At 35.8% G+C, this 17500-nt stretch overlaps 2 protein-coding genes across 4 annotated transcripts in view; one reads left to right on the top strand and one right to left on the bottom strand.

Moving 5' to 3' along the window:
- LOC144968290 (ras-related and estrogen-regulated growth inhibitor-like) overlaps positions 1 to 14320 on the top strand; it is a 55520-nt gene extending 41200 nt beyond the window's left edge. The window contains exons 2-6 of the mRNA XM_078906503.1: positions 2034 to 2196; positions 3869 to 3925; positions 8905 to 8981; positions 9947 to 10150; positions 10784 to 14320. Coding sequence (XP_078762629.1) covers positions 2097 to 2196; positions 3869 to 3925; positions 8905 to 8981; positions 9947 to 10150; positions 10784 to 11080 — 735 coding nt within the window. The 5' untranslated portion in view covers positions 2034 to 2096 and the 3' untranslated portion in view covers positions 11081 to 14320. The remainder of the gene's footprint in view (positions 1 to 2033; positions 2197 to 3868; positions 3926 to 8904; positions 8982 to 9946; positions 10151 to 10783) is intronic.
- A 2054-nt stretch (positions 14321 to 16374) lies between these two features.
- The window catches only part of LOC144969632 (uncharacterized), a 16574-nt gene continuing 15448 nt past the window's right edge, over positions 16375 to 17500 (bottom strand). For all 3 annotated transcript variants that reach the window (XM_078908772.1, XM_078908773.1, XM_078908774.1), the window contains one exon: positions 16375 to 17415. In XM_078908772.1, the coding sequence (XP_078764898.1) occupies positions 16594 to 17415 (822 nt within the window). In that variant the 3' untranslated portion in view covers positions 16375 to 16593. The remainder of the gene's footprint in view (positions 17416 to 17500) is intronic.

Genomic DNA, 17500 nt, shown 5'->3' with positions numbered 1-17500 from the left:
GTAGTAGTAGTAGTAGTAGTAGTAGTAGTAGTAGTAGTAGTAGTAGTAGTAGTAGTAGTAGTAGTAGTAGTAGTAGTAGTAGTAGTAGTAGTAGTAGTAGTAGTAGTAGTAGTAGTAGACATCGTGATGATTTGATCGAAAAATCAAATTTGTTTCGTCAAATCTAATCGAAAACAGACGCCATCATTTTTAGCGCATGGGCGGTAGGTCGATCTTCCGGTAAGCGAGTATGACAATGAGGTGGGAGTACATGCATTTAATAGGTACCAGTTCTCTTATATATTGAATACAGTCAATTTATTAAAATTCATATGAACCATATTCGTTCTTCGCATTGGGAAAGAATACTACGTTAAGTGAGCGAAATATATTGGATATTAAATGCATAAAAATATTTCTCTCCGTGCCCAAATGAAAATCTCCGTGGAGTTTTCTTGCGAAGTCAAAAATGTATCATTTATTAAGACAATAGAAACTGAGTTCATATTTTATTCAACACTTGAATAATAAATTTTGAGTTAATCGCGTCATTGAATGGACAGCTATACTTATATGTGCCTCAGACGGCGCTACACATACAAAGACAATACAAAGACAATAGGTAACACAAAACACGAATACTATTACTACTCAAAAGCCTGTCTGGATAGGAATGTTTTCAAAAGTTTCCGAGAATCACTGAGCTCGGGGACGTTTTTGATTTCGTTATCTAATCTATTCCATACTTTTCGGGCTCCGACAGAGACAGATTTTTCAGCTAAAGATAGCTTACATACTATGGGAATATTACCCATTTAACCATTAACGGTTGCCACGGCAACCTACAAGCAAATACAACTTATTTTCAAGTTCTTTCCGTGTGTTTTGTAGCTTTCGTGGCGCAAGTGATTCAATAACAACTCTTACTTTTACGGTAGACGTCCCAGCATCTGGTATGGTCTCTGAGAGAAAAAAAACCCAACAATATGTTTAATATATCCCCATTGGATAAAGTCATAGGGTTACAGGCAATCTATTCCACTTTTCCATGTCCTTCTGTCTGAAAACGTGTTGTTTCGAAATTAATATTCTCTTTCTATGATGTGATTGCTTGAATCAAAATAGCCAAATGTGACTCAATGACGTTTCATAATCTAGATTGGCAGACCATTACAGGACGTAAAAACATTTTTTTTAAATGGCTATTCTAAATTTTGTCGAGACACTCTTCTTATTCAGAAATAGAATTAGACAAAATACCAGACCAAATACCAGAAATAGATATTTGACGCAATGAAAGTGATTTTCAGTTGTTCAGGGAGATTGCAACATTTCAATTTGTGTTTATTGATATGTATTATTTGTTAGATAACCATAGTTGACGTCATAACATTCTGACGCACAATAATAACGTACATAAAACTGGTAACATGTTTTCATTGCTTTGATGGCATTGACTCGTTTTCCTGAGGCAAATAGAGGATGGCTATCGACACTCTCTGTTTAGCGATCACAGGTTGGTAAGTCAGGCGTTCTGGCTACCATAGAGCGTGTTGCTCACCTCTTTAATCTCGCTTGGTAGGTTTGTGGCTTTTCTGGTTAGTTTCTGAAGCTTTGTTTTGTTTTTTTTTTTACATTGTTGAGTTCTTCCTCATAATTTGGGGCGCCGGGATTGTTGGGACAGGTATCAAAGCATACGATATGAAATGTTGGTGCTTTATATGTGACGTATTGCCTTAAAACGGTATCATTTCGGGTTGGATTGATTAGAATCTAAAAGCTTAATTTATATATTTAAAAAAAAATATGAGGACAAGATGAAGTTCTTAGGTTTTATTGAGAAAACCATTTCTCACGTGTCGTGTCTTATTTGCATAAAGTACCGTGTGGCATGTCGATGTGCATGCTGCTATGCCTTTTAAAAATACGATCAATCTCGAACAAAGCTGTGAAAAACATACAACGGATGCATGCCAAGGAACATCTTTCATGCGCTCTCCTACATATGAATTGATTGCCAGCTGTCTTTGTTATCATCTATTCTTGTCATACAGAGAGGCAATAAATTCTAATCTGTCTTCGATGTTGGTTGATTTGGAAATCTTGGAGGTCTAAGGATGAACGGGAGTCGGTACATGAAACCCTCCCAGCCATTCGACCCCAGGGATGGAATATGCAGGATTGTCGTTCTTGGCAGCCCAGGAGTAGGGAAGACAGGTGAGTCAATCTATGGCATTCATAGACGCATAGCCTGACCGTAACCTTCGTAAAATCGTATGCTGACTGCACTATTCGTAAACTCGTAACCATACGTAACCTTTGTAAACTCACAGCCTGGCCGTAGCCTTAGTAAAATCGTATGCTGACTGCACCATTCGTAAACTCGTAACCTTACCGTAGACTTTGTAAACTCACAACTTGACCGTAGCCTTAGTTAATGTGTAACCTGCCATAGTCACAGAATTACATCACAATACAAGGCAACGATAACCAAAAGAAAGTGAAAATGGAGTTGTTCTTGGTAATGCTCAAGTGAACTCATTGGTTGAACAATTGAACACAACTAACTGTCTATCCAACTTCTTTTGGCAGTCGTCTTATAAAGTGCTTTATAAGGGACCCAAGCAAATAAGAGCATTTGACAATTAGGGTAACACGTGACAATTTTTTAAGGCGCTATTGTAATTTTTTTTCCCGACAGAAATAATACTGTTACCAGGAAGGTGCGGTACTAATTTTTCACCTGAATGCGATGAGAGAATGTGGGTAAAGAGCCTCTCCCAAGACTCAAACTTAAGCATTCATATAGGGTCATATCCACTTCTTCTTCTTCTAGGTTCCATGCCTGGTCCAGGCTTCGGATACTGCATGAATTATCTCTCTCCATTCCTCCCTGTCTCTTGCTTTTTCAAACAGCTCTTGGATTGTTAGGTTGGTGAAGCCCTTCAGTTGGTCTATGAGTGTTTTTCTTTGTCTCCCCCGGGCGCGTTTACCAGGTATTTTTCTACAACTTGCCAAGTATTCATTCTTATCTTTCCTTACTATCCACTAAACGTGCTCAAAGAGCTTTACAAGGGGTCCTTAGCCAGCAGCAAGTCTTAACATGTAGGACGAGACATGACCCCCGTTAGGCGATATTATTACAATTATTTCTTTTTCGACAAATACGACGCTGTTAATGGCTAGGTACTCATTTCACATCTGAGTATGGTGAAAGATTGTGAGTAAAGAGCATGGTCTATCGTTAGTACTATACGCCAGAGCAAACAGATCTATCACCCTGGTGGGCTGGTCGGGGGAATCATGACCGCATCCGGGATGGACTTGATACCCTTTGTTTACGGGGCAAGTGTTCTATCACTGAGGTATCAGTACTCCAACCATAGAGAAACAACTTTACCTCATGACACGCTGCAAAGACACACAGTTGGGTCGATCAATGAGCAGGGCCGTAGCCATATTGGTTGATTTGGTGCCTGGCACCACATCCATCTTTTAAAAATGGATTACAGCATTTTAAAAAATAAAACTGAGAAATGGTTTATACCGCCTCTTACTTATTTGAGTAAGTATTTTCTTTATTTGTTTTTTTTTTCTTCTTTTGTATTTACAAATATAGCATGTTTTCACTCGTTCTCTTCTGATTCTGGCACCACTTTATACTGTAAATATGCCACGCCACTGCCAATGAGATAACGACTGTACTGTAGACCTCGTTGGAATATATTTATGGGATCTTAGTGATCCGGCGAAGATGTTAATTACAAAATAATAACTTAATACACACCAACACAAACAGCCATCACGTAAGCAATGTTCATGGCTAATTAGCCGTTGTCTGGGGTCTATTATTAAAGTGCTATAATTATATCCGATATGTCTTCTACAGCTCTGACAGTGCGGTTCCTGACCAAAAGGTTTATCGGTGAATACTGCCCAACACTAGGTAAGTATATATATATATATATATATATATATATATATATATATATATATATATAATATATATATATTATATTAATAATTACAAGCCTTATATATATATATATATATATATATATATATATATATATATATAATATATATATATATATATAGGCTTGTCATTCTTAAAATTACTCGATTATTTTTTTATTAGGGCATATAATTTTATGAAGTTAAAAAAAACCCACTCGCATTAATATTAGTTTTGGTTGCTTCGATACTCCTGCATCTCTTTGGTCGATAGATAGATAGATAAATAGATAGATAGATAGATAGATAGATAGATAGATCGATGGATGGATAGATGGATAGATAGATAGATAGATAGATAGATGGATGCATAGATGGATGCATAGATGGATAGATAGAGAGATAGATGGATGGATAGATGGATAGATAGATAGATAGATAGAAGGATGGATAGATGGATCGATAGATAGATGGATGGATAGATGGATAGATAGAGAGAGAGATAGATAGATAGATAGATGGATGGATAGATGGATAGATAGAGAGATAGAGATAGAAGAGAGAGAGAGAGAGAGAGAGAGAGAGAGAGAGAGAGAGAGAGAGAGAGAGAGAGAAAGAGAGAGAGATAGAGATTGCTTTTGTTCAGCACTTATCCAATACAATTTTCAATTTCCTGATAATGGGACAGTTTGCATTTAATTTGACGTGCAGCCTGTTAAGCACTTGTATAATTTTTGGACAAATACAACGCTGCTTAAGTTGCTGGCACAATCGGTCAAACCCAAGTTTTGGTCATGTTGTGAATTGTCCAGCACTAATATCGTATTCGAGTTGGAGCGCTCACTGGGAACGAGTTTGACATTTCAAACGCAGGAATTCAAGATTACTTGTATTACAACCCCCTAATGGCCTGATCCCTGTTATTTATTATCAAAATGTATCCCTTTTTTACACCAATTATTAAGAATTTGAAGGTTTGACGTAAATAATTATCATTGTAGTTTAAATGCCAATTTTATAAATTATCATTTTGCTTACAACTTGATGTTTCCCAGGGATAAATTCTTAACAACTTTTATTATCTTTACAAAAAATAATTTAATAGGGATATCTCATAATTGTATTGCTATTATGATATCGTAAAATCGGGTTTGTTTTCAAAACATAAAGGGGAATAATAATGAAAATTTTCACCCCATTTCCATCCCATCCCTTATGATAAAATTCACGATTTGTTCTTATGAGATTTACCATGTTTTAACCAAAGTTTAGTCAGAGCCTTTATAGCTTACTGCCAAGGTTTAGCAAATGGTACTTAAAAATCCGGTTCTCCAAAGCCTTTTTAGATAGGTTTTGATTCTATCGTCGTTTGTTGTGTGGAACATAGTGTCATACTTGAAGCATCCGTCATGTAATTATTTCTGCCATACTCTGGATACACACTTTTAAAAAATATTTAGGCCAGAAAACTCGTCCTTTAAATATCGATCGATTAGAATTAATACGATCCTCAGCTTGTCCGAAACTATCAAATCTGATACTTCAAGGAAGCCATTTGAATTCCTGGGTTTGAATGTTTTTGACAAAATGGGGGTCATACTAATCAATCGATTTTTGAAGGACGAGTTATCTGGCCAAAAATTGAAAACTGTGTTTATTCAGGGTAATGCCCGTTTGTCACCTGGGTTGGTTTTGACAGTTGCTATATATGATTAAAAAAAGGATTTTTACTCTGCAACAAATGTCAAAAGAAAAAGTAAAATTCCAAAATGAAAAGGATTTTAAATGTATTATTAAATCATAATTCTAGCGAGACTTTAAAAAAAGTGACAATCTGGTTTCCTGTTTAAAACCTTTGAATAATAATGTAGCCCGATCGAATGGGAACTTCAATTTAATTGACGTAGACATGTGGACGTTTAAGGTTTTTAACACCTTTAAAATGTTGGATATCATTTCGTTATATTTTTATCGTGCAATAGCACATGATCGCAAGCTCGTTGTGTTATTAGGCACGATAAAAATAACTCGTTTAATAAATATAAAGAGATGAAAGAATGGTATATTATCTATTCAAAGGAACATCCATTTCTGTCATAATTGAATGGGAATGTTTTGCAATCCCTAACGTCTGATTCAACCAGGATCTAGCTATCTAGGCCAGAATTCTTCTATTGTTAGTATATGTTGGTGGCACCTGTAAAAGCAGGCCAAAATAGATACATTGTGTTATTTAGATGCTGATATTCCCAGAACGTTTTAGTCTATTCACAACTTTTAAAATAACCCACGACTGACGTCAATAGGCGACAATTGGATTCAGTAGTCTGATGTCACGCGCCCGGCAACGGCGGCCATCTTGGTTCTAAACAAAGAAAATCATTACTTTTTATTCTTCATGCTGGCTAGAATTTTTCATTCCCTTTTCATATGCATTGTGATCAGAATGTGTAAAAGTCAAAACATGATCAAATAGATGGGTTTTTTTCTCCTCTGGATACGCGTTTAAGTTCGCCGGAGAAATATTTCATACGGCGTCCGCCATTGTTCAGATAGTTTAGAGCCAGTGTTACTAAGTTACCATACGTCATTAGGAAGGAAGTGACGTTACGACTGTTGAAGACTATTAGCATGACATTATTATTGGGTTCTATGTGGCATAGTTAAACATTACCTTCTTCCTTGTACTCAACATTAAAGTAAATGAAATGTTCTAGTCCTCATCTGGAGAGGGGAATCAGCATCTCCAATTCAAAGTCCCAAAATTACATGCATTTGCCAAGAGTTTTTGAGGGTGCTTAAATTGATCGATATTTGAAGGACGGGTTTTCTGTAAGTTAAAAAAAAAAAATACATGTTTTCCATAGTTCGGCAGTGTCACTGGTTAGAGTGTTATTAAAAATCGCAAAGGTTCAATTGTATTTGTTTTAGTCTATGGCTAATGAAGAGCCCTTGAGTCCGAAACGTCCGAAGTTCAGTACTTTGAAGCAGATATATCAATATTTTTCGGTTAATACGTTTACACAATACTAACAATGAAAACAAGTTATGATATATAAAACAGCGCTATATTCAATCATTACTCAAGCCATAAAGCTTGACTTTAATCCGATTTATATAGTGTAGAGCAGTGTAAATTTGTTTGTTATCATGATAGGATCTGAATCGAATAAAAATTACTTCCTACCAAATCAAAATGGCCCATGTACCCAATTATTGGGTAGACTGTAGTTTGTTGGATACAAGAAGAAGGAAGAAGAAGAAGAAGAAGAAGAAGAAGAAGAAGAAGAAGAAGAAGAAGAAGAAGAAGAAGAAGAAGAAGAAGAAGAAGAAGAAGAAGAAGAGAAGAAGAAGAAGAAGAAGAAAGAAGAAGAAGAAGAAGAAGGAAGAAGAAGAAGAGAGAAGAGAAGAAGGAAGAAGAAGAAGAAGAAGAAGAAGAAGAAGAAGAAGAAGAAGAAGAAAGAAGAAGAAGAAGAAGAAGAAGAGAAGAAGAAGAAGAAGAAGAAGAAGAAGAAGAAAGAAGAAGAAGAAGAGAAGAAGAAGAAGAAGAAGAGAAGAAGAAGAAGAAGGAAGAAGAAGAAGAAGAAGAAAGAAGAGAAGAAGAAGAAGAAGAAAGAAGAAGAAGAAGAAGAAGAAGAAGAAGAAAGAAGAAGAAGAAAAGAAGAAGAAGAAGAAGAAAGAAGAAGAAGAAGAAAGAAGAAGAAGAAGAAGAAGAGAAGAAGAAGAAGAAGAAGAGAAGAAGAAGAAGAAGAAGAAGAAGAAGAAGAGAAGAAAGAAGAAGAAGAGAAGAAGAAGAAGAAGAAAGAAGAAGAAGAAGAAGAAGAAGAAGAAGAAGAAGAAGGAAGAAGAAGAAGAAGAAGAAGAAGAAGAAGAAGAAGAGAAGAGAAGAAGAAGAAGAAGAAGAAGAAGAAGAAGAGAAGAAAGAAGGAAGAAGAAAGAAAAGAAGAAGAAGAAGGAGAAGAAGAAGAAGAAGAAGAAGAAGAAGAGAAGAAGAAGAAGAAGAAGAAGAAAGAAGAGAAGAAGAAGAAGAAGAAGAAGAAGAAGAAGAAGAAGAAAGAAGAAGAAAAGAAGAGAGAAGAAGAAGAAGAAGAGAAGAAGAAGAAGAAGGAAGAAGAAGAAGAAGAAGAAGAAGAAGAAGAAGGAGAAGAAGAAGAAGAAGAAGAAGAAGAAGAAGAAGAAGAAGAAGAAGAAGAAAGAAGAAGAAGAAGAAGAAGAAGAAGAAGAAGAAGAAGAAGAAGAAGAAGAAGAAGAAGAAGAAGAAGAAGAAGAAGAAGAAGAAGAAGAAGAAGAAGAAGAAGAAGAAGAAGAGAAGAAGAAGAAGAAGAAGAAGAAGAAGAAGAAGAAGAAGAAGAAGAAGAAGAAGAAGAAGAAGAAGAAGAAGAAGAAGAGAAGAAGAAGAAAGAAGAAGAAGAAGAAGAAGAAGAAGAAGAAGAAGAAGAAGAGAAGAAGAAGAAGAAGAAGAAGAAGAAGAAGAAGAAGAAGAAGAAGAAGAAGAAGAAGAAGAAGAAGAAGAAGAAGAAGAAGAAGAAGAAGAAGAAAGAAGAAGAAGAAGAAGAAGAAGAAGAAGAAGAAGAAGGAAGAAAAGAAGAAGAGAAGAAGAAGAAGAAGAAGAAGAAGAAGAAGAAGAAGAAGAAGAAGAAGAAGAAAAGAAGAAGAAGAAGAAGAAGAAGAAGAAGAAGAAGAAGAAGAAGAAAGAAGAAGAAGAAGAAGAAGAAGAAGAAGAAGAGAAGAAAAGAAGAAAAGAAGAAGAAGAAGAAAAGAAGAAGAAGAAGAAGAAGAAGGAAGAAGAAGAAGAAGAAGAAGAAGAAGAAGAAGAAGAAGAAGAAGAAGAAGAAGAAGAAGAAGAAGAATAATAAGAAGATGACGATTTAAGATAAAGATGAAAAAGAAAATGCTTGTTTTTAAAATCTATTTTATGGCTTTATATCATGATATATTCATTAAATAATTATTAGTCATTTTTGATTTCAGAGCGAATTTACCGCTATAATTCTACAACGTCAGATGACGACGATATTAGACTGGACATTCTGGACACTGCTGGGCAGGTTAGTTATCATCCTCATTATCACCACCACCACCATCACCACCATCAACACCACCACAACCATTATTATCATCATCATCATCATCATCATCATCATCATCATCATCATCATCATCATCATCATCATCATCATCATCATCATCAGCAGCAGCAGCAGCATCAACATCATCACCGTCATCATCATCATCATCATCATCATCATCATCATTATCATCACTATTTCCATCTCACCAACACCAGCACCAGCACTAGCACCACCACCAGCACCACCACCAACACCACCAGCACCACCACCAGCACCACCACCACCACCACCACCACCACCACCACCACCACCACCACCACTACCACCACCATCATCATCATCATCATCATCATCATCATCATCATCAGCAGCAGCAGCAGCATCAACATCATCACCGTCATCATTATCATCATCATCATCATCATCATCATCATCATCATCATCATCATCATCATCATCATCATCATTATCACTATTTCCATCTCACCAACACCAGCACCAGCACTAGCACCACCACCAGCACCACCACCAACACCACCAGCACCACCACCACCACCACCACCACCACCACCACCGCCACCACCACCACCACCACTACCACCATCATCATCATCATCATCATCATCATCATCATCATCATCATCATCATCATCACTATTTCGATCTCACCAACACCAGAACCAGCACCACCAGCACCACCATCACCAGCACCATCACCACCACCACCACCACCACCACCATCATCATCATCATCATCATCATCATCATCATCATCATCATCATCATCATCAATGAAAGGTCATATTTAGCGCTCTACCTGGCAGTCTATCTTATCCTCAGATTTTTTAATATATATTTACATTTAGCCACTGCCTAGACCCATTTTTTTTTCACCGAGGCCTTACAGGATGATAGCCGCTATTTATATCCAAACTCAACAGATAACGACAGAATGGAAAGACAGTTATGCGCTGTGGGGCGACTGTTTTATCTTCGTGTATTCCATTACTGAGTGGGCCAGTTTCGAGGAGGTCCACCGATTGGGGAGGCTCGTGGAAACCACGCGTAGATCCTCTTCATTGTGCTGTGTGGTTGTCGGCAACAAAAATGACCTGGTATACCACAGGCAGGTATCAGCCAATCAGGTAATGAAATCATTATTTGTTATACATCGTCTCAATCCTGTCGAATTCTTAAAAAAGAAAATAATAAAAACACACGTAAAAAATTTGACCAGAATAGTCGACCTTCAAATATCGACCAATTTAGATGACTCTTATCTTGACCAAAACACTCAAACTTGGGACACGAAGAGTAACTGCCCATAGGCATTGCCGGAAAGTGTAATAGTAATAGTTAAAAAACGACGTCTATCTGGCAGCTTGACCTGTATGAAATAGTTCGGTTCTATACAACATGTTGGGTAATAAATAAAGATTTGTAAGTGCTTTTGGCATGGTGATATTTCTAAAATGTAAAATTTTGATACATGTTCATATCATTTATTCATCTATCATTTCTTAAATACTTAAAGCTGGTCTATATATGAGACAGAAATTCTTTTTCAAAACAGCATCAGCCTTGTTGTAAATTTATAGATTTATGTATGAATGTGTCCAACGAACGTCTTTTTATATTCACAATAAACATATAACTTAGAGGAAAAGTTTCTTTTAAAACTAATAAAGACAATATCATTTATTCATCAATGTATTTATCTACTTATTCAAATAATTAATCATTTATTCATTTATTTATCAATATAACGACCATTTCAGGGAAAACAACTTGCAGCAGAATTAGGCTGCCAGTTCTACGAAATGTCAGCCTGTGACTGGAACCAAGTAGGACTACTTTACGATCTGTTCATTACACTTCACTTTACATGGAAAGCGTCCAGATTGGCTAGAGAGGGGAGACAAAGAAAGGCCAGTTCGAGTGCCAAATTCAAACAGGCCATACAGAAAGTCATTTCTGGAAAAGCTTCCTCCACTTCGAAGAGAGCTTCCTTGACAGCCAATCAAAATATTTCCAATATTGCCAAATGTCGACTTGATGAACTCATAAAGGAGTGAGAGAATTTGAGTTTAGTTATAAACCAAAGAGAGCTTCTTTTATGGCTTATTAGAACATATCCACAAATGTTTTAACAAAATTGAATAAAACTGCTTTAAAAAAAATAGCGAAATACTTGACATGGGCTCCAAACTCTTCTCTGTTTTGGGCTAAAACCCTTATAAGCAAGCAACAACGGTTGAAGGATTGTACGTTTTGAAGTGGTTATATTCAGTATTGTTTAAAACATATACTTTTTACAGTGCACAACTCGTAGCAACTTAGTATATTGACTGTAGCATATTCATATTGGAGACAATTATGTCGGGGTAAAACTAGAGGGAAGCATAGATCTTTTTTCTAATTCGAAATGAAGAATCCTCCAGCACAGTGTTTGGAGCCTGGAGTAATTGTGAAACAGTGTATTTATTCATTGAAGTACATATCGGACTTAACAGGCTAAAGAAAACTGTTTAATACAATATTATCATAAATACGAAATAATACTGTTTCGAAGTTCAAGGATCCTCATTCCCCCTCATCAAATAAAGACTTTAATTTAAACAAAGTTTATAATAATATAGACTTTAAATCCCATATTTCTTTAAAAGGGTCACCCCGACAACAATACTAGATAGAGAAACTTAGACCGATTTATTCATTATTATACCATTGGTGAGTTGACAGGTAGGAAGATGAGAAAGAATCAATGATAATGTATGGCTCTGTGGTCTTGTGGTATGACAATTGAGTCAGAACTCCAAGTCCTTGGTTGTCTGTCCTATCGAGATTTTAAAAAATGTAATTTCGTCTCACAGGCGTTATCTCTTGTTGTACATGTGTAGTGTTGCTGTTGGTTTTAGGAACATTTGTAAAGCGCTTTTAGCACATTTGTGACCCGCCGTCTCCAAAATATGTTGGGATGAACTTGGTCCCGGAAATTGAAGTTATAGCCACAAGTATAAAAATTGGGATTGCTTTCTCTTCGTGATGGTGGAGAATAAATACTATTTCTTATATTGGAAAAAAAAAATCTGCGTATTTTTCATTATTTTGTCTCTAAATCGTAGCCCGCGCCATTCGGACGTAATACGGTTTTGGAACGATAGGTCACATTTAGTAAATATTGCGCTATATAAAAGCTCGTTTTTATGTCAATCAACAGATTCACACTTACGTTACATTTATTTGCTTCAAGCACATTGATATTATCCAATGTTTTATCGTTTCTTTTCCTTTAATTGAATATAGATATTTTGTGAAATATCTGAGCGGACCCAATGCCGTGAATGGGAGGCTGGGTTTTATCTTAATATGAAATCAAATACTTTGCTGTTAAAGGTCGTCCTATCCAAGGGTCAAGAACAACTTTGTTAATGTCCATATTTCACTTTTTCAAAAACTGGGATTATCTCCGGCCGTCATCACTTGCTGGATTCAAACAAATAAACATAATATGTATCTTATTTATTTTGTGAGCCTATTCTCAATGAAAGTCCCTATTGCTCAGGGGTAGAGTATTCAAAGGATCTGGTATCGATCCTGTTCGTAGTCGATGCGTCAGTTGCAGTGCTAAACGGTGTCAAGTGTTGTTGAACATGGTCACTTGCCGGATGGCTGACAAAAATCGAAAAAATTCTGGTACCAGCTTTCTGTCTTTGGGTAAAGCACTTTATACACAATTATCTCACTCGACCCAGCTGTAAATGAATAGCTAGATTCTTAGCTGTAGGCCATAATGGATATCGTAACAGGCTATATGAAATATAATTGTGGTTCCAAATGGCTAAACAAGGGAATAGATAAAGATCTGAGTGAGGTAGTGAGTACAGTAAGCAGGTAGAATGCTAATGAAAAATGTATATTTTATTACTGTTATTTGTGGCATAGTTTGGATCAAATGATGAAAATCTAACCCCCCCCCAAAAAAAAAAACAACCCCAAAACATTCTCAAATGATAATTGTAACCCACCGTCTCAAAATATTATTATGTCCGTATGATTTAGACGATGAAAATTGAATTTATCGACAAAAATATTTAACTTGTGTTAGGTATTCATGCTTTAAATATCTGAAAAAGTGTGTATCCCTAAAAATTAGTCTTCCTCGACTGATTATAATATTTGTATTTTTCTTTCTTGTTTTATCTGACACTGTTTCATACACACTTTTTCAGATATTTATCTTATCCCAATGTCTGCTCTCTAATTTCTCAATGTGATGTATTCATGTTGTATTAAGGATAACGATAGTTACGAAAAGGTAAAAAAAATAATGGATGTTACAGTACTGTTTCCCCTTTCACATTTTAGTTAGTATTGTTGCAATCCCATTCTTCAGCCATCCATCGCTCTCTATTCGAAAATAATATACGATTCTTACACTGTTGCTTTTTGAAATTCCGGACGCTGCATTAGCCCACGATTGCGCGTTGGGAACAAAGTTCGATTTCCAAAACGCACGAGTGTAAGAAATCTTTTATTCTACCCTTCAGTCAATTCCGATTTCGTCATCTCTGAATAAAAAGCATTTTCAAAAATGCTAAAATGATATTTACTATTATTTTTGAAAAATTAAGTTTAGTTAAATTTAACCTTTGATAATCTGACATCTCAAATTATTTTGTAAAGTTGATATTACGCGTTACTATTTATAGGGAGGGATAGAATACTGAGTCTTATTTTTTCACAAAATGCGAAAAATTGAAATTTCATATTTGTGATCATTTCAACATTTGATTCAGTTTTCGGCATCTGGCTTGCCTTGACATAATACGATATTGATGACGTGGGCCATCATTGTTAACCAGTTAACTACCGTACTCCAAAAAAAGTGGCTATAAAACTCGTCCTTCAAATATCGATCAATTTAAGTGACCCTCACCTTAGCAAAAACGTTCAAACCTGGCACTTCTCTAAATACACATTTTTCCAGAGTGCGCCTGTTAACTGGATATTTGATTATTTTAAAAAGCATGCCTATTAAATATTGAAACAAAAACTGTTAACCATTATTTGCAACATGTTTTTTAGAAAAATATTATTTAAAAACTCAAAGAGCTATAATGTTTTTAACTTCGGGATCGGGTTTGGATCACCTGATTTTATACAGCATATTCTCTTCAATTTTATCTCCATTTTGTTTTTACATTCGAACACCTTATTATTGTTCATATTACACACATGTTTCTTAAATGTTGTTTCTATGTCTATATCACGTTGCTAATGATTTAAAGAACAAACATAAAACAACCATCACATTGAAACACGTTTGCATTCATTAAATGAAGACAATTTGAGGAGGAGGAGGAGGAGGAGGAGGAGGAGGAGGAGGAGGAGGAGAAGAAGAAGAAGAAGAAGAAGAAGAAGAAGAAGAAGAAGAAGAAGAAGAAGAAGAAGAAGAAGAAGAAGAAGAAGCAGATGCAGAAGGAGGAGGACGACAAGGAGGATGGGGGGGGGGGGGGGGGAAGGAGTAGGAAGAGGAGGAAGGGGAGCTGAAGAAGTGAGAGGAAAAGAAGAAAGGAAGGAAAGAGGAATCAGTAGTCAAGTAATTTTGAGCATAATCTGTGATCAGATAATAATAATAATAATAATAATAATAATAATAATAATAATAATAATAATAATAATAATATAATAATATAATAATAATAATATAATAATAATAATAATAATAATAATAATAATAATAATAATAATAATAATAATAATAATAATAATAATAATAATAATGCTGAAAACTTATATAGCGCTATAACTCCGAGACACCAGACTCTAAGATAGGACATGAAGACAGCAAAACTTGAGTCCTTCAGTCAGGTGTATAACGCACTTTACCCGACTCGACTAGGGGGTAAATGAGTAGCTGGCAATTACCAGTGGAGGGAATAATACTTGTGAGGTTAACCTTTAACGACAATTATCGTCGATAACTTTTAGAAGACCCATCATAGATTGAAATATTTTGGGTCGTATAAAATTCATTTGAAAAAGAAGAAAGAGGAAGAAGAAGAAGAAGAAGAAGAAGAAGAAGAAGAAGAAGAAGAAGAAGAAGAAGAAGAAGAAGAAGAAGAAGAAGAAGAAGAAGAAGAAGAAGAAGAAGAAGAAGAAGAAGAAGAAGAAGAAGAAGAAGAAGAAGAAGAAGAAGAAGAAGAAGAAGAAGAAGAAGAAGAAGAAGAGAGAAGAAGGAGGAGGAGGAGGAGGAGAAGAAGAAGAAGAAGAAGAAGAAGAAGAAGAAGAAGAAGAAGAAGAAGAAGAAGAAGAAGAAGAAGAAGAAGAAGAAGAAGACAAATATTGTTGATAATGAAGGAGAAATATAAAGCATTTTAAAACTAAAATTATGAGGTGTATATAATACTTGTTAAGAATGTATGGAAAGAAAGAAGAAAAATAACTTTTCAAAAATCCTAACAAAAATCACAGGTGCTCACACCCAACAGCTTTCCTCAAGAGGAATGATTCCAATAACGACCTGGGAAAAACAACTCTTACTCATTTACGAATCAAGAAAGACTTCTACCCAAAAAGAGCAACGGCAGACATAGAATGTCAAAGGAAGACACTTTTTAAAGCCATTGTCTTATATTAAAATGACGTTTAATTAAGTACCTAATAAAAAAGTATAAATCCGATAATAATCAAATTTTAAATGATGTTTATTTTTCAGAAATATACAATAAGTAATGAATAGCAAAAATTAGAAGAAAAAAAATATCGCATTGAAAATGCTCTTTTTTACAATCATTCCTTTTCGTGCAACATCTTAAGAGATATCGCCGTCGCTTTGACATTTCAGATGAATTCTGGTACATGTATAATGTCAATGGAAAAGATATTATGCAATTGCTTACAATATTGACCAAAGTTTGGACATATCTTACATTTGGTATGTTGTCTCAATAATATAATACCACAGCTTTTCAGTTTGCACAGGCTGCCAATGATCGAATAATACATTTACAAGTTATGTAAATTAATCAAATTTCACTGTTGGATTGTGTAAGGAATGTAAAGTATATCTAAATTCTTATTCTTTTTATCTCATAAGATAAACTTGCACACTCATTGTATGAATTCAAAGTTAGTCATTGCATAACGTTATGTGTCTCTTTACACAAACATCCTCACATCGATTACGAAATCTGATTTTGCATAGGTTTGCAATTCTGCCAAAGCCAGACATTCATAAAAATCATGAAATATGGACAGAGGTTCCATCCAAGATATAGGCCCTATATATATAAAAAACATTATATATATATATATATATATATATTATATATATATATATATATATATATATATATATAATGTTTTGTTTATTCGTCGTAACAACGCCACTATCACATTATCTCATTCACCTGTAGTGTTTCATTCATCCTGTCCTGTTTTATTTATTAAGGGGAAACCCGAAACGTTCATTTGATCTGTTCTTGTAATACAATTGAAGCTTATATTCAATTTCATATTATTTATTTCTTCGAGCTTCGAGCAGCAAAATTTACATTGACTTATATAATGATTCTGAAGTCGGTCACGATCCTTGCCTCTGTACGTCTTCATCCGAACTAACTCCAGCTCTGCTCCCAACTTCATTCTGGATCAATTTGGCGACTCGATGACGTGTGCACAAAACTGGAAGATGTTCTGGAGATGACACGACTTTGACCCTGACAGCCCCAGTCATCCCTGGTTTGGGTGCGAAATACTGGGTAGTAAACGACTGAACACGTGGGTAGTTGTCCGTAGGCGAAAGGATAGTTATCTGGCTCATGCTGTTGGTGTTTTGCGGGACGTCGTCAACTCTCGGAGACCGTGGTGAACTTAAAGGATTTTGATATTGACGGGGGTCTTCATCTCTGTGCATTGTTGCTGGGGTCACACTTCCGCTAACCAACTCTAAGTTGTGAGCTGGGGTTAACGGCGGTTCACTCTGCGTTTGTCTTATAGCTCTCCGTCTGGCCGATCTTGACCCATCCGGGAACCTTGGGCCGTCCATGGCCGATTGGATGTGATTCACTCTCACACGACATCTTGTCATACTGTCGTTGCTACCCCAAGCGTCAAGTAAGGATCGCTCCCCCGGCGTAGTAAATGTCTTCGACCAGATAATTCTCGTTCTCTTCACTTCCGATTTCCTTCTATACTTCTTCAATATTTCCTCCACCGGCTGAGAAACGAGTGCCTTCAACCAATGGCTATTGGTTTGTTCTTCCGCTTTCCGGTCATCGTTTTTGTCGACGAAATAATAGTCGAGTGATTTGTTGGCCGATAGCGGTTGTCTGTGGAGAGATCGGCTGTGGCGGCTTAAGACCAAACCTTTTGATCTCTCTGGACGACCGCCTGATGTTGTCGGCTGAAACGAAAATAGAAATATATATAGAATTAGATGTGTACAATTCGAAAACAGGAAAATATATTAATTATTGGGTGAAACGTGT

Source organism: Berghia stephanieae, chromosome 3, assembly GCF_034508935.2.
Source record: "Berghia stephanieae isolate SIO BIC M18660-M18661 chromosome 3, UCSD_Bste_1.3, whole genome shotgun sequence".
NCBI lineage: Eukaryota > Metazoa > Mollusca > Gastropoda > Nudibranchia > Aeolidiidae > Berghia > Berghia stephanieae.
Note: the sequence above shows the minus strand (reverse complement) of the source record. Positions and strands in the feature narration are given on the sequence as shown.